Genomic DNA, 14,662 nt, shown 5'->3' with positions numbered 1-14,662 from the left:
CCGGAGTTCACCTTCTTCTTCCTGGTGTATGTAAGTGCATTGTCCGTGTATAATGCGCTGTGCGGGGAGTCACTAAGATCCTGCGCCCGATATCCTGCATGTGTCGCTTCCCCGCTCAGGTCCCTGGAGTTCACCTTCTTCTTCCTGGTGCATGTAAGTGCATTGTCCGTGTATAATGCGCTGTGAAGGGAGTCACTAAGATCCTGCGCCCGATATCCTGCATGTGTCGCTTCCCCGCTCAGGTCCCCGGAGTTCACCTTCTTCTTCCTGGTGCATGTAAGTGCTTGATCTTGCAACACAATTTAAAAGTAAAATCCGGCGCTCGGTCTCAATCAGTCGAATCGTCTGCCAGGACACCCCCTAATTTGTGTCAAATGGAAGCTGCGCCAAAAACCGATCGCATGCGCCACAATCCCAGCGTAGACGCCTGTTATTCCTGTACAAGACGTTTTAAATAAAGCCCAATGTGTCCCTGAGTGGGAGCCGTATAAATGCTTGGACATGGCGAGCGATGGAGGAGGCGCCCGCATTCTCCACCATGTGAGGGTGACACCTGTGGATACATATACATCTGTACAATGATTAGGGTTCCTCACCCCAGAGATGACAGATCTCCACCTACAACAGAGAAGTTTTACTCCATGTGACTAGAAAGGACATTATCAGACAAGATTTGGCAAAACAAACAAGACAAACAATGGTCTCCTGGACACATAAAATAACTGAGTGCAGCAGATAAAAGGTCTCATTGTCTGTGACAAGATGGCAGCGCCCGTAGTCTTTCCCAGACCAGGCAGTAGAGGATGTGATGGACACGTTCACCATAACATCCATCTCTCTGGGGGCTCTGACCCTCAGGAACCCTCCATGTTCTCCATGCTCCTGGTGGTGACAGGACCGGCTCCTGCCAGTGCTGGATCAGAGACGCGTCTGATCTACGATGAAGAGGAGCAAGGTCCAGCATGAGACCCACAAAACACCAGCGTGAGGGTCCTGCTTCACCACAACACCACAAGGAGATGTCTGCCAGACCAAGGTCCTACCACTGTGCTCTGTTGTAGGTTCTCTGAGGGGCCCTAACGCAAGACGTCCCCAGTCACACAGTCATCTCAATCTAGTGAAGATCACCCACCATGGCAGGTCCAGATCTGAGTGAGGAGACCTGGTAACCTGCCTGAGAAGTCCAGCCACGTCACAGGTTCAGATCCTGCCATGGATGGTGGTGTTGGTCCTCACTGCAGACAAAGAAGATTGGAGTATGAAGAGGAATCCTCCTCATGATACAAGGAGGGTCACAATTCCCGGACGGGACCACATCCCGAGAGGAGGGTGAAGGTTCTCATGGAGGGCACGTTCCACAATTGCAATCACTTGGTTGAAGAACCACAAGGCTGGGATTTCCAGTGCCCCCCACAATCATCAGTCCTGGGAGGTCCCGTGTCTTGGCTTTGACATCCAGTTTTGGTAGAAAGTAGCAGCAGAATGAGATTTTGTCCGACTCCTCCAGACATCGCAGACCCACAATTTTTAGTTACAAACGGTTCCCAAAATCTTCTCATGTGGTTCCGGGACGGGTCACTAGCTGCCGCGCGGCCTGCAGGACCCGGTAACGTTCTCGGAGATTTCTTCTCCTGACGTGTTCGTTGGTGATCTCCTGAACATAGCGTGAGGGAAACCAGCCCTTCTTCCCATCCGACAACCGAATCCCCTCATACCAGCCTGATAGCAGATAGAAGAGGAGAAGCGGTAAGAGAACGGAGGAGAACCAGCAGGACACCTCCCAATACACAACTACCCCGCACCTTCAGACGTCTTCCGCAGGACATTGATGATGTCGGCAGGCTCCAAGGTCAGCTCGTCAGCCTGGGTGGCCGTGTACTGCTCCACACAATGGACCTGGGGGCAATCTGAGGACAAAGACAAAGTGATGGCACATCACACACAGGAGCTACAGACATCACCACAGCAGCAGCAGCTCCTCACCCCAGTCCTCATAAATGGTCTCACTGCCCGAGGAGCCATCGTCGCTCTTGGTGGGGAACGCGGCCACCCAACGATGTAGGTCCGACCTGTGCAAACACAGAGGTATGGATGAGACTCGCATCTCCTTCTGTCTGCACCACCATCGGCAGAGGGGCTACTCACTGAGTGGGGGCTCTGAAGAGCCGGTCACAGGTTTTCCTCTGGTGGTTCTCCAGAAGAGTGAGGAAGAAGCTGTTCTCCATGGTGGGGCAGGACTGCAACTGGACCAGGGAGCGATGGGCATAATCCACTACCACATGTCTGTCATTGCTGGAAGGGAAACCATGGAAAGAAAAATGTGACAACACAATAAGAAAGTGAAATCCAAGAAGTGACTGCAACACAATGACTACTGGTCATATCATTAGAGATCCCACCTGCTTTACACTGCAGCAGCTAACAGGAGGAGAGGCGTCGCCCCAAGAGGAGCGGAGGAGAGAAGACGAGGAGAGGCGTCGCCCCAAGAGGAGCGGAGGAGAGAAGACGAGGGGAGGCGTCGCCCCAAGAGGAGCGGAGGAGAGAAGACGAGGGGAGGCGTCGCCCCAAGAGGAGCGGAGGAGAGGAGCGGAGGAGAGAAGACGAGGGGAGGCGTCGCCCCAAGAGGAGCGGAGGAGAGAAGACGAGGGGAGGCGTCGCCCCAAGAGGAGCGGAGGAGAGAAGACGAGGGGAGGCGTCGCCCCAAGAGGAGCGGAGGAGAGAAGACGAGGGGAGGCGTCGCCCCAAGAGGAGCGGAGGAGAGAAGACGAGGGGAGGCGTCGCCCCAAGAGGAGCGGAGGAGAGAAGACGAGGGGAGGCGTCGCCCCAAGAGGAGCGGAGGAGAGAAGACGAGGGGAGGAGTCGCCCCAAGAGGAGCGGAGGAGAGAAGACGAGGGGAGGCGTCGCCCGAAGAGGAGCGGAGGAGAGAAGACGAGGGGAGGCGTCGCCCCAAGAGGAGCGGAGGAGAGAAGACGAGGGGAGGCGTCGCCCCAAGAGGAGCGGAGGAGAGAAGACGAGGGGAGGCGTCGCCCCAAGAGGAGCGGAGGAGAGAAGACGAGGGGAGGCGTCGCCCCAAGAGGAGCGGAGGAGAGAAGACGAGGGGAGGCGTCGCCCCAAGAGGAGCGGAGGAGAGGAGCGGAGGAGAGAAGACGAGGGGAGGCGTCGCCCCAAGAGGAGCGGAGGAGAGAAGACGAGGAGAGGCGTTGCCCCAAGAGGAGCGGAGGAGAGAAGACGAGGAGAGGCGTCGCCCCAAGAGGAGCGGAGGAGAGAAGACGAGGGGAGGCGTCGCCCCAAAAGGAGCGGAGGAGAGAAGACGAGGGGAGGCGTCGCCCCAAGAGGAGCGGAGGAGAGAAGACGAGGGGAGGCGTCGCCCCAAGAGGAGCGGAGGAGAGAAGACGAGGGGAGGCGTCGCCCCAAGAGGAGCGGAGGAGAGAAGACGAGGGGAGGCGTCGCCCCAAGAGGAGCGGAGGAGAGAAGACGAGGGGAGGCGTCGCCCCAAGAGGAGCGGAGGAGAGAAGACGAGGGGAGGCGTCGCCCCAAGAGGAGCGGAGGAGAGAAGACGAGGGGAGGCGTCGCCCCAAGAGGAGCGGAGGAGAGAAGACGAGGGGAGGCGTCGCCCCAAGAGGAGCGGAGGAGAGAAGACGAGGGGAGGCGTCGCCCCAAGAGGAGCGGAGGAGAGAAGACGAGGGGAGGCGTCGCCCCAAGAGGAGCGGAGGAGAGAAGACGAGGGGAGGCGTCGCCCCAAGAGGAGCGGAGGAGAGAAGACGAGGGGAGGCGTCGCCCCAAGAGGAGCGGAGGAGAGAAGACTAGGGGAGGCGTCGCCCCAAGAGGAGCGGAGGAGAGAAGACGAGGGGAGGCGTCGCCCCAAGAGGAGCGGAGGAGAGAAGACGAGGAGAGGCGTCGCCCCAAGAGGAGCAGAGGACAGGAGCCGCCCGGAGGAGCAGAGGAGAGGAGCCGCCGGGAGGAGCAGGAGAGGAGCAGCAAAGGACAGAAGAGGAGGAGACGCCCGGGAGAAGGGAGCCGACGCCAGTCGGGAGAGGAGGGAAGCGACACATAGTACAGACAATACACCATAGAACAGACATTCAGCAAACAGGAACAACAAGTATGAACTTTCACCTTTTCTTCTGGGTGATGAGCAGGAAGTCATTGAATAGATAGAAGTAGACGGGGGCGAGTTTGGTGGGTTTGATCCCAAAGAGGCTTCCCTTCTGCTGCACCTCGCTGAGCTCCCCCTGCTTCTCCAGGAAACGGTTGTGAGAAATGATAGGGACAGCCTAGAACAAGAATGACATCATAAGGCCACACCCATGAGAAGATGACATCACGGCACCGGGCCACACCCATGAGAAGATGACATCACGGTACAGAGCCCCCCACCCATGAGAAGATGAAATCCCGGCACAGGGTCCCCCACCCATGAGAAGATGACATCACGGCACCGGGCCGCAGCCATGAGAAGATTACATCACGGTACAGGGCCACACCCATGAGAAGATGACATCACGGCACAGGGCCGCATCCATGAGAAGATGACATCACGGCACAGGGCCACACCCATGAGAAGATGACATCACGGCACAGGGCCACACCCATGAGAAGATGACATCACGGCACAGGGCCACACCCATGAGAAGATGACATCACGGCACAGGGACCCACCCATGAGAAGATGACATCACGGCACAGGGACCCACCCATGAGAAGATGACATCATGGCACAGGGCCGCACCCATGAGTAGATGACATCACGGTACAGAGCCCCCCACCCATGAGAAGATGGCATCGCGGCACAGGGCCGCACCCATGAGAAGATGACATCACGGCACAGGGCCACACCCATGAGAACATGACATCACGCCACCGGGCCACACCCATGAGTAGATGACATCACACCACCGGGCCACACCCATGAGTAGATGACATCACGGCACCGGGCACACCCATGAGAAGATGACATCACGCCACCGGATGGCCACACCCATGAGAAGATGACATCACGGCACAGGGCCGCATCCATGAGAAGATGACATCACGGCACAGGGACACACCCATGAGAAGATGACATCACAGCACAGGGCCACACCCATGAGAAGATGACATCACGGCACTGGATGGCCACACCCATGAGAAGATGACATCACGGCACAGGGCCACACCCATGAGAAGATGACATCACGTCACAGGGACACACCCATGAGAAGATGACATCACGGCACAGGGACACACCCATGAGAAGATGACATCACGGCACAGGGCCACACCCATGAGTAGATGACATCACGGTACAGAGCCCCCCACCCATGAGAAGACGACATCACGGCACAGGGCCACACCCATGGGAAGATGACATCACGGCACAGGGTCGCACCCATGAGTAGATGACATCACGGCACAGGGCCACACCCATGGGAAAATGACATCACGGCACAGGGCCACACCCATGGGAAGATGACATCACGGCACAGGGCCACACCCATGAGTAGATAACATCACGGCACAGGGCCACACCCATGAGTAGTTGACATCACGGTACAGAGCCCCCCACCCATGAGTAGATGACATCACGGCACAGGGCCACACCCATGGGAAGATGACATCACAGTACAGAGCCCCCCACCAATGAGAAGATGACATCCCGGCACACGGCCACACCCATGAGAAGATGACATCCCGTCACAGGGCCCCACCCATGAGAAGATGACATCACGGCACCGGGCCGCACCCATGAGAAGATGACATCACGGCACCGGGCCGCACCCATGAGAAGATGACATCACGGCACAGGGCCACACCCATGAGAAGATGGCATCACTGCACAGGAACACTCCCATGAGAAGATGACATCACGGCACAGGGCCGCACCTATGAGAAGATGACATCACGGTACAGAGCCCCCCACCCATGAGAAGATGGCATCAAGGCACAGGGCCGCACCCATGAGAAGATGACATCACGGCACAGGGCCACACCCATGAGAAGATGGCATCACGGCACAGGGCCACACCCATGAGTAGATGACATCACGGCACAGGGCCGCACCCATGAGTAGATGACATCACGGCACAGGGCCCCCCACCCATGAGTAGATGACATCACGGCACAGAGCCCCCCACCCATGAGTAGATGACATCACGTCACAGGGACACACCCATGAGAAGATGACATCACGGCACAGGGCCACACCCATGAGAAGAAGACATCACGGCACAGGGCCACACCCATGAGAAGATGAAATCACGGCACAGGGCCACACCCATGAGTAGATGTCATCTTCTCATGGGTGGGGGGCTCTGTACCGTGAAGTCATCTACTCATGGGTGCGGCCCTGTGCCGTGATTTCATCTTCTCAAGGGTATGGCCCTGTGCCGTGATGTCATCTTCTCATGGGTGGGAGGCTCTGTACCGTGATGTCATCACGGCACAGGGCCACACCCATGGGAAGATGACATCACGGCACAGGGTCGCACCCATGAGTAGATGACATCACGGCACAGGGCAACACCCATGGGAAGATGACATCACGGCACAGGGTCGCACCCATGAGTAGATGACAGAACGGCACAGGGCCGCACCCATGAGTAGATGTCATCACGGCACAGGGCCGCACCTATGAGAAGATGACATCACGGTACAGAGCCCCCCACCCATGAGAAGATGACATCATGGCACAGGGCCGCACCTATGAGAAGATGACATCACGGTACAGAGCCCCCCACCCATGAGAAGATGGCATCACGGCACAGGGCCGCACCCATGAGAAGATGACATCACGGCACAGGGCCACACCCATGAGAAGATGGCATCACGGCACAGGGCCACACCCAAGAGAAGATGACATCACGGCACAGGGACACTCCCATGAGAAGATGACATCACGGCACAGGGACACTCCCATGAGAAGATGGATTAATGGCACAGGGCCACACCCATGAGTAGATGACATCACGGCACAGGGCCGCACCCATGAGTAGATGACATCACGGCACAGAGCCCCCCACCCATGAGTAGATGACATCACGGCACAGGGCCGCACCCATGAGAAGATGACATCACGGCACAGGGACACTCCCATGAGAAGATGACATCACGCCACCGGGCCGCACCCATGAAAAGATTACATTACGGCACCGGGCCACACCCATGAGTAGATGACATCACGGCACCGGATGGCCACACCCATGAGAAGATGACATCACGGCACCGGATGGCCACACCCATGAGAAGATGACATCACGGCACTGGATGGCCACACCCATGAGAAGATGACATCACGGCACCGGATGGCCACACCCATGAGAAGATGACATCACGGCACCGGATGGCCACACCCATGAGAAGATGACATCACGGCACCGGATGGCCGCACCCATGAGAAGATGACATCACGGCACAGGGCCACACCCATGAGAAGATGACATCACGTCACAGGGACACACCCATGAGAAGATGACATCACGTCACAGGGACACACCCATGAGAAGATGACATCACGGCACAGGGCCACACCCATGAGAAGAAGACATCACGGCACAGGGCCACACCCATGAGAAGATGACATCACGGCACAGGGCCGCACCCATGAGTAGATGTCATCTTCTCATGGGTGGGGGGCTCTGTACCGTGATTTCATCTTCTCATGGGTATGGCCCTGTGCCGTGATGTCATCTTCTCATGGGTGGGAGGCTCTGTACCGTGATGTCATCACGGCACAGGGCCACACCCATGGGAAGATGACATCACGGCACAGGGCAACACCCATGGGAAGATGACATCACGGCACAGGGCAACACCCATGGGAAGATGACATCACGGCACAGGGTCGCACCCATGAGTAGATGACAGAACGGCACAGGGCCGCACCCATGAGTAGATGTCATCACGGCACAGGGCCACACCCATGAGTAGTTGACATCACGGTACAGAGCCCCCCACCCATGAGTAGATGATATCACGGCACAGGGCCACACCCATGGGAAGATGACATCATGGCACAGGGCCACACCCATGGGAAGATGACATCATGGCACAGGGCCACACCCATGGGAAGATGACATCATGGCACAGAGCCACACCCATGGGAAGATGACATCACGGAACAGGGCCACACCCATGGGAAGATGACATCACAGTACAGAGCCCCCCACCAATGAGAAGATGACATCACGGCACAGGGCCGGACACATGAGTAGATGACATCACGGTACAGAGCCCCCCACCCATGAGAAGATGGCATCACGGCACAGGGTCGCACCCATGAGAAGATGACATCACGGCACAGGGCCACACCCATGAGAAGATGACATCCCGTCACAGGGCCACACCCATGAGAAGATGACATCACGGCACCGGGACGCACCCATGAGAAGATGACATCACGGTACAGAGCCCCCCACCAATGAGAAGATGACATCACGGCACAGGGCCACACCCATGAGAAGATGACATCACGGCACAGGGCCACACCCATGAGAAGATGACATCACGGCACAGGGCCGCACCCAAGAGAAGATGACATCACGGCACAGGGCCACACCCATGAGAAGATGACATCACGGCACAGGGCCGCACCCATGAGAAGATGACATCACGGCACAGGGCCACACCCACCTTTATCTTATCAAACTCAATCTTGGAGGAGATGTGGATGAGCTCCTCCGTTTGCTTCATGCGTCCGACCTCGCGGTTACATTCCTGGATGATCTGCGGGGAGAGGACACATCAGTCAGGTGATTATGACATGACACGCCATAGCTGCAGCCGTGGTACTTACCTTGGACACCACATCGAGGGCCTTACTGGCGTTTTCTTCTCCCTCGGATCCCTCCTCCGTCCTCTTTAATATATTCTACAGACGACAAATCAGAAGAAGCCCCGAGACATTACACATGCATGGTGGGAGTGGCCAGAGCAGAGGGCGGGGCCTGCATCACCTACCTCAATCAGCATCTTGATGCGGGTGATCCTCTGGAAGGGAAGGAGCAGGAAGGACATGAAGGGCAAACGCTGGCACTGGGGCAACTCCTGCAACCGGCACAGGACAGCATGGAAGTGGGGGTTCTTCTCCCTGAGATAGAGGAGGGGGCAGAGGTAAGTACACGAGCCCCTCCTGCAGAGCGGCGCAGGCAGTGTACGGGGCCCCCTAGCGCAGGCAGTGTACGGGGCCCCCTAGCGCAGGCAGCGCCCCCTGCTGTCAGGTCCGGGTACTTACATGAGCTGGCTGTAGGTCTTCTCCTGGTAGACCTGGTTGCGGACATAATCTATGTAGACGGAGAAGTGATGCGTTGCGTGCTGCAGGATGATGTCACACACGTCCGATATCACCACATCTTCATCCACCCGCTCCTCCAGCTCCATGAGGAACCTCCAGGGAGAGGAACTGATCACTGCACAGGAACCAGCATATAATAACATGCCCCCCCCCCCCCCATTATATAATAACACTGCCCCCCATCATTATATAATAACACTGCCCCCCCATCATTATATAATAACACTGCCCCCCCATCATTATATAATAACACTGCCCCCCCCATCATTATATAATAACACTGCCCCCCCCATCATTATATAATAACACTGCCCCCCCAATTATATAATAACACTGCCCCCCATCATTATATAATAACACTGCCCCCCCATCATTATATAATAACACTGCCCCCCCAATTATATAATAACACTGCCCCCCCATCATTATATAATAACATGCCCCCCATCATTATATAATAACACTGCCCCCCCATCATTATATAATAACACTGCCCCCCCATCATTATATAATAACACTGCCCCCCCATCATTATATAATAACACTGCCCCCCATCATTATATAATAACACTGCCCCCCATCATTATATAATAACACTGCCCCCCATCATTATATAATAACACTGCCCCCCATCATTATATAATAACACTGCCCCCCCATCATTATATAATAACACTGCCCCCCCATCATTATATAATAACACTGCCCCCCCCATCATTATATAATAACACTGCCCCCCCATCATTATATAATAACACTGCCCCCCATCATTATATAATAACATGCCCCCCATCATTATATAATAACACTGCCCCCCCATCATTATATAATAACACTGCCCCCCCCATCATTATATAATAACACTGCCCCCCCATCATTATATAATAACACTGCCCCCATCATTATATAATAACACTGCCCCCCCCATCATTATATAATAACATGCCCCCCCATCATTATATAATAACACTGCCCCCCCATCATTATATAACATGCCCCCCATCATTATATAATAACACTGCCCCCCCATCATTATATAATAACACTGCCCCCCCATCATTATATAATAACACTGCCCCCCCATCATTATATAATAACACTGCCCCCCCATCATTATATAATAACACTGCCCCCCCATCATTATATAATAACACTGCCCCCATCATTATATAATAACACTGCCCCCCCATCATTATATAATAACACTGCCCCCCCATCATTATATAATAACACTGCCCCCCCATCATTATATAATAACACTGCCCCCCCATCATTATATAATAACACTGCCCCCCCATCATTATATAATAACACTGCCCCCCATCATTATATAATAACACTGCCCCCCCCATCATTATATAATAACACTGCCCCCCCCATCATTATATAACACTGCCCCCCCCATCATTATATAATAACACTGCCCCCCATCATTATATAATAACACTGCCCCCCATCATTATATAATAACACTGCCCCCCCATCATTATATAATAACACTGCCCCCCCCATCATTATATAATAACACTGCCCCCCCATCATTATATAATAACACTGCCCCCCCATCATTATATAATAACACTGCCCCCCATCATTATATAATAACACTGCCCCCCATCATTATATAATAACATGCCCCCCCATCATTATATAATAACATGCCCCCCCATCATTATATAATAACACTGCCCCCCCATCATTATATAATAACACTGCCCCCCCATCATTATATAATAACACTGCCCCCATCATTATATAATAACACTGCCCCCATCATTATATAATAACACTGCCCCCATCATTATATAATAACACTGCCCCCCATCATATAATAACACTGCCCCCCCATCATTATATAATAACACTGCCCCCCCATCAATATTAATAACACTGCCCCCCATCATTATATAATAACACTGCCCCCCCATCATTATATAATAACACTGCCCCCCCATCATTATATAATAACACTGCCCCCCCATCATTATATAATAACACTGCCCCCCCATCATTATATAATAACACTGCCCCCCATCATTATATAATAACATGCCCCCCATCATTATATAATAACACTGCCCCCCATCATTATATAATAACATGCCCCCCCATCATTATATAATAACATGCCCCCCCATCATTATATAATAACATGCCCCCCCATCATTATATAATAACATGCCCCCCCATCATTATATAATAACACTGCCCCCCATCATTATATAATAACACTGCCCCCCATCATATAATAACACTGCCCCCCATCATTATATAATAACACTGCCCCCCCATCAATATTAATAACACTGCCCCCCCATCATTATTAATAACATGCCCCCCATCATTATATAATAACACTGCCCCCCATCATTATATAATAACACTGCCCCCCCATCATTATATAATAACACTGCCCCCCCATCATTATATAATAACACTGCCCCCCATCATCATATAATAACACTGCCCCCCATCATTATATAACACTGCCCCCCATCATTATATAATAACACTGCCCCCCCATCATTATATAATAACACTGCCCCCATCATTATATAATAACACTGCCCCCCATCATTATATAATAACACTGCCCCCCCATCATTATATAATAACACTGCCCCCCATCATTATATAATAACACTGCCCCCCATCATTATATAATAACACTGCCCCCCCATCATTATATAATAACACTGCCCCCCCATCATTATATAATAACACTGCCCCCCCCATCATTATATAATAACACTGCCCCCCCATCATTATATAATAACACTGCCCCCCATCATTATATAATAACACTGCCCCCCCATCATTATATAATAACACTGCCCCCCATCATTATATAATAACACTGCCCCCCCATCATTATATAATAACACTGCCCCCCCATCATTATATAATAACACTGCCCCCCATCATTATATAATAACACTGCCCCCCATCATCATATAATAACACTGCCCCCCCATCATCATATAATAACACTGCCCCCCATCATTATATAACACTGCCCCCCCATCATTATATAATAACACTGCCCCCCATCATATAATAACACTGCCCCCCATCATTATATAATAACACTGCCCCCCATCATTATATAATAACACTGCCCCCCCATCATTATATAATAACACTGCCCCCCCATCATTATATAATAACACTGCCCCCCATCATTATATAATAACACTGCCCCCCCCATCATTATATAATAACACTGCCCCCCATCATTATATAATAACACTGCCCCCCCATCATTATATAATAACACTGCCCCCCCCATCATTATATAATAACACTGCCCCCCCCATCATTATATAATAACACTGCCCCCCCATCATTATATAATAACACTGCCCCCCCATCATTATATAATAACACTGCCCCCCCCATCATTATATAATAACACTGCCCCCCCATCATTATATAATAACACTGCCCCCCCCATCATTATATAATAACACTGCCCCCCATCATTATATAATAACACTGCCCCCCATCATATAATAACACTGCCCCCCCATCATATAATAACACTGCCCCCCATCATATAATAACACTGCCTCCCCATCATTATATAATAACACTGCCCCCCCATCATTATATAATAACACTGCCCCCCCATCATTATATAATAACACTGCCCCCCCATCATTATATAATAACACTGCCCCCCCATCATTATATAATAACACTGCCCCCCCATCATTATATAATAACACTGCCCCCCCATCATATATTAACACGCCCCCCCCCCCCCCCGCCTTTATATAACAGTTCCCCTCTCACCTCTCACTGACTTCTTTCACCTTTAGGATGTTGGAGAAGAGAATCTTCTTCTCCCGGATCACCAGAGTCTCCTGCAGGTCCCGGCAGCCCAGGAAGTGCTCCACCAGCACATTCAGCGAGCGCAGGTACGAGGCCTCAGAGGTCAGCACCTCAAACATGCTCTAAGGAGGGACAAGACACCTATCAGCCCCTCCCAATGTACCGGTGCAGCTCCTCCCCCCTGCTCCGGTGCAGCTCCTCCCCCCTGCTCCAGTGCAGCTCCTCCCCCCTGCTCCAGTGCAGCTCCTCCCCCCTGCTCCAGTGCAGCTCCTCCCCCCTGCTCCGGTGCAGCTCCTCCCCCCTGCTCCGGTGCAGCTCCTCCCCCCTGCTCCGGTGCAGCTCCTCCCCCCCCCTGTACTGGTGCAGCTCCCCCCCCCCTGTACTGGTGCAGCCCCTCCCCCCTGTACTGGTGCAGCCCCTCCCCCCTGTACTGGTGCAGCCCCTCCCCCCTGTACTGGTGCAGCCCCTCCCCCCTGTACTGGTGCAGCCCCTCCCCCCTGTACTGGTGCAGCCCCTCCCCCCTGTACTGGTGCAGCCCCTCCCCCCTGCTCCGGTGCAGCTCCCCCCCCCCCCTGCTCCGGTGCAGCTCCCCCCCCCCCCTGCTCCGGTGCAGCTCCCCCCCCCCCTGCTCCGGTGCAGCTCCCCCCCCCCCTGCTCCGGTGCAGCTCCCCCCCCCCCCCTGCTCCGGTGCAGCCCCTCCCCCCTGCTCCGGTGCAGCCCCTCCCCCCTGTACTGGTGCAGCCCCTCCCCCCTGTACTGGTGCAGCCCCTCCCCCCTGTACTGGTGCAGCCCCTCCCCCCTGTACTGGTGCAGCCCCTCCCCCCTGTACTGGTGCAGCCCCTCCCCCCTGTACTGGTGCAGCCCCTCCCCCCCTGCACGCCCGCAGCCCCTCCCCCCCTGCACGCCCGCAGCCCCTCCCCCCTGCACGCCCGCAGCCCCTCCCCCCTCCTCCGGTGCAGCCCCTCCCCCCTCCTCCGGTGCAGCCCCTCCCACCTGCACGCCCGCAGCCCCTCCCCCCTCCTCCGGTGCAGCCCCTCCCCCCTGCACGCTCTCACCTCCTGCATCTTCTTCTGCTCGGTGCTCATACCCTCCAGGACTCCGCTCTCCACCACAGACGGGAGCTCCTGCCATAGCGTGTTGTGGGGCAGCGTTGACCTCCGCCCTTGCCTCGGGGAGCCCCCGGCACTCAGCGGGCTCTCCTGGGAGGAGTCATAGCTGGTGAAGCTGCTGTTACGGGCGACGTTCTGCCGGCGGATCTCCTTATTTATTACCGTCTGCCGGTAAGTCTGGTACAGCGGCTCTACAGGGTATACAGAGGGGAGGGTCATGTGTACAGGGTATACAGAGGGGGGGGCGTGTACAGGGCATACAGAGGGGAGGGTCATGCGTACAGGGTATACAGAGGGGAGGGTCATGTGTACAGGGTATACAGAGGGGAGGGTCATGTGTACAGGGTATACAGAGGGGAGGGTCATGTGTACAGGGCATACAGAGGGGAGGGTCATGTGTACAGGTCATACAGAGGGGAGGGTCATGTGTACAGGGCATACAGAGGGGAGG

At 54.4% G+C, this 14,662-nt stretch overlaps 1 protein-coding gene across 2 annotated transcripts in view; it reads right to left on the bottom strand.

The window, feature by feature from the left end:
• Nucleotides 1-619: 619 nt before the first annotated feature.
• Nucleotides 620-14,662, bottom strand: part of LOC140111101 (ephexin-1-like) — a 31,843-nt gene continuing 17,800 nt past the window's right edge. For both annotated transcript variants that reach the window (XM_072132320.1, XM_072132321.1), the window contains exons 5-15: nt 14,158-14,402; nt 13,064-13,224; nt 9,209-9,361; nt 8,935-9,064; nt 8,771-8,845; nt 8,608-8,700; nt 4,117-4,274; nt 2,146-2,292; nt 1,984-2,069; nt 1,803-1,907; nt 620-1,719 (exon numbers count right to left, since the gene is read on the bottom strand). In XM_072132320.1, coding sequence (XP_071988421.1) covers nt 1,556-1,719; nt 1,803-1,907; nt 1,984-2,069; nt 2,146-2,292; nt 4,117-4,274; nt 8,608-8,700; nt 8,771-8,845; nt 8,935-9,064; nt 9,209-9,361; nt 13,064-13,224; nt 14,158-14,402 — 1,517 coding nt within the window. In that variant the 3' untranslated portion in view covers nt 620-1,555. The remainder of the gene's footprint in view (nt 1,720-1,802; nt 1,908-1,983; nt 2,070-2,145; nt 2,293-4,116; nt 4,275-8,607; nt 8,701-8,770; nt 8,846-8,934; nt 9,065-9,208; nt 9,362-13,063; nt 13,225-14,157; nt 14,403-14,662) is intronic.

Source organism: Engystomops pustulosus, unplaced genomic scaffold (assembly GCF_040894005.1).
Source record: "Engystomops pustulosus unplaced genomic scaffold, aEngPut4.maternal MAT_SCAFFOLD_383, whole genome shotgun sequence".
NCBI classification, from domain to species: domain Eukaryota; kingdom Metazoa; phylum Chordata; class Amphibia; order Anura; family Leptodactylidae; genus Engystomops; species Engystomops pustulosus.
Note: the sequence above shows the minus strand (reverse complement) of the source record. Positions and strands in the feature narration are given on the sequence as shown.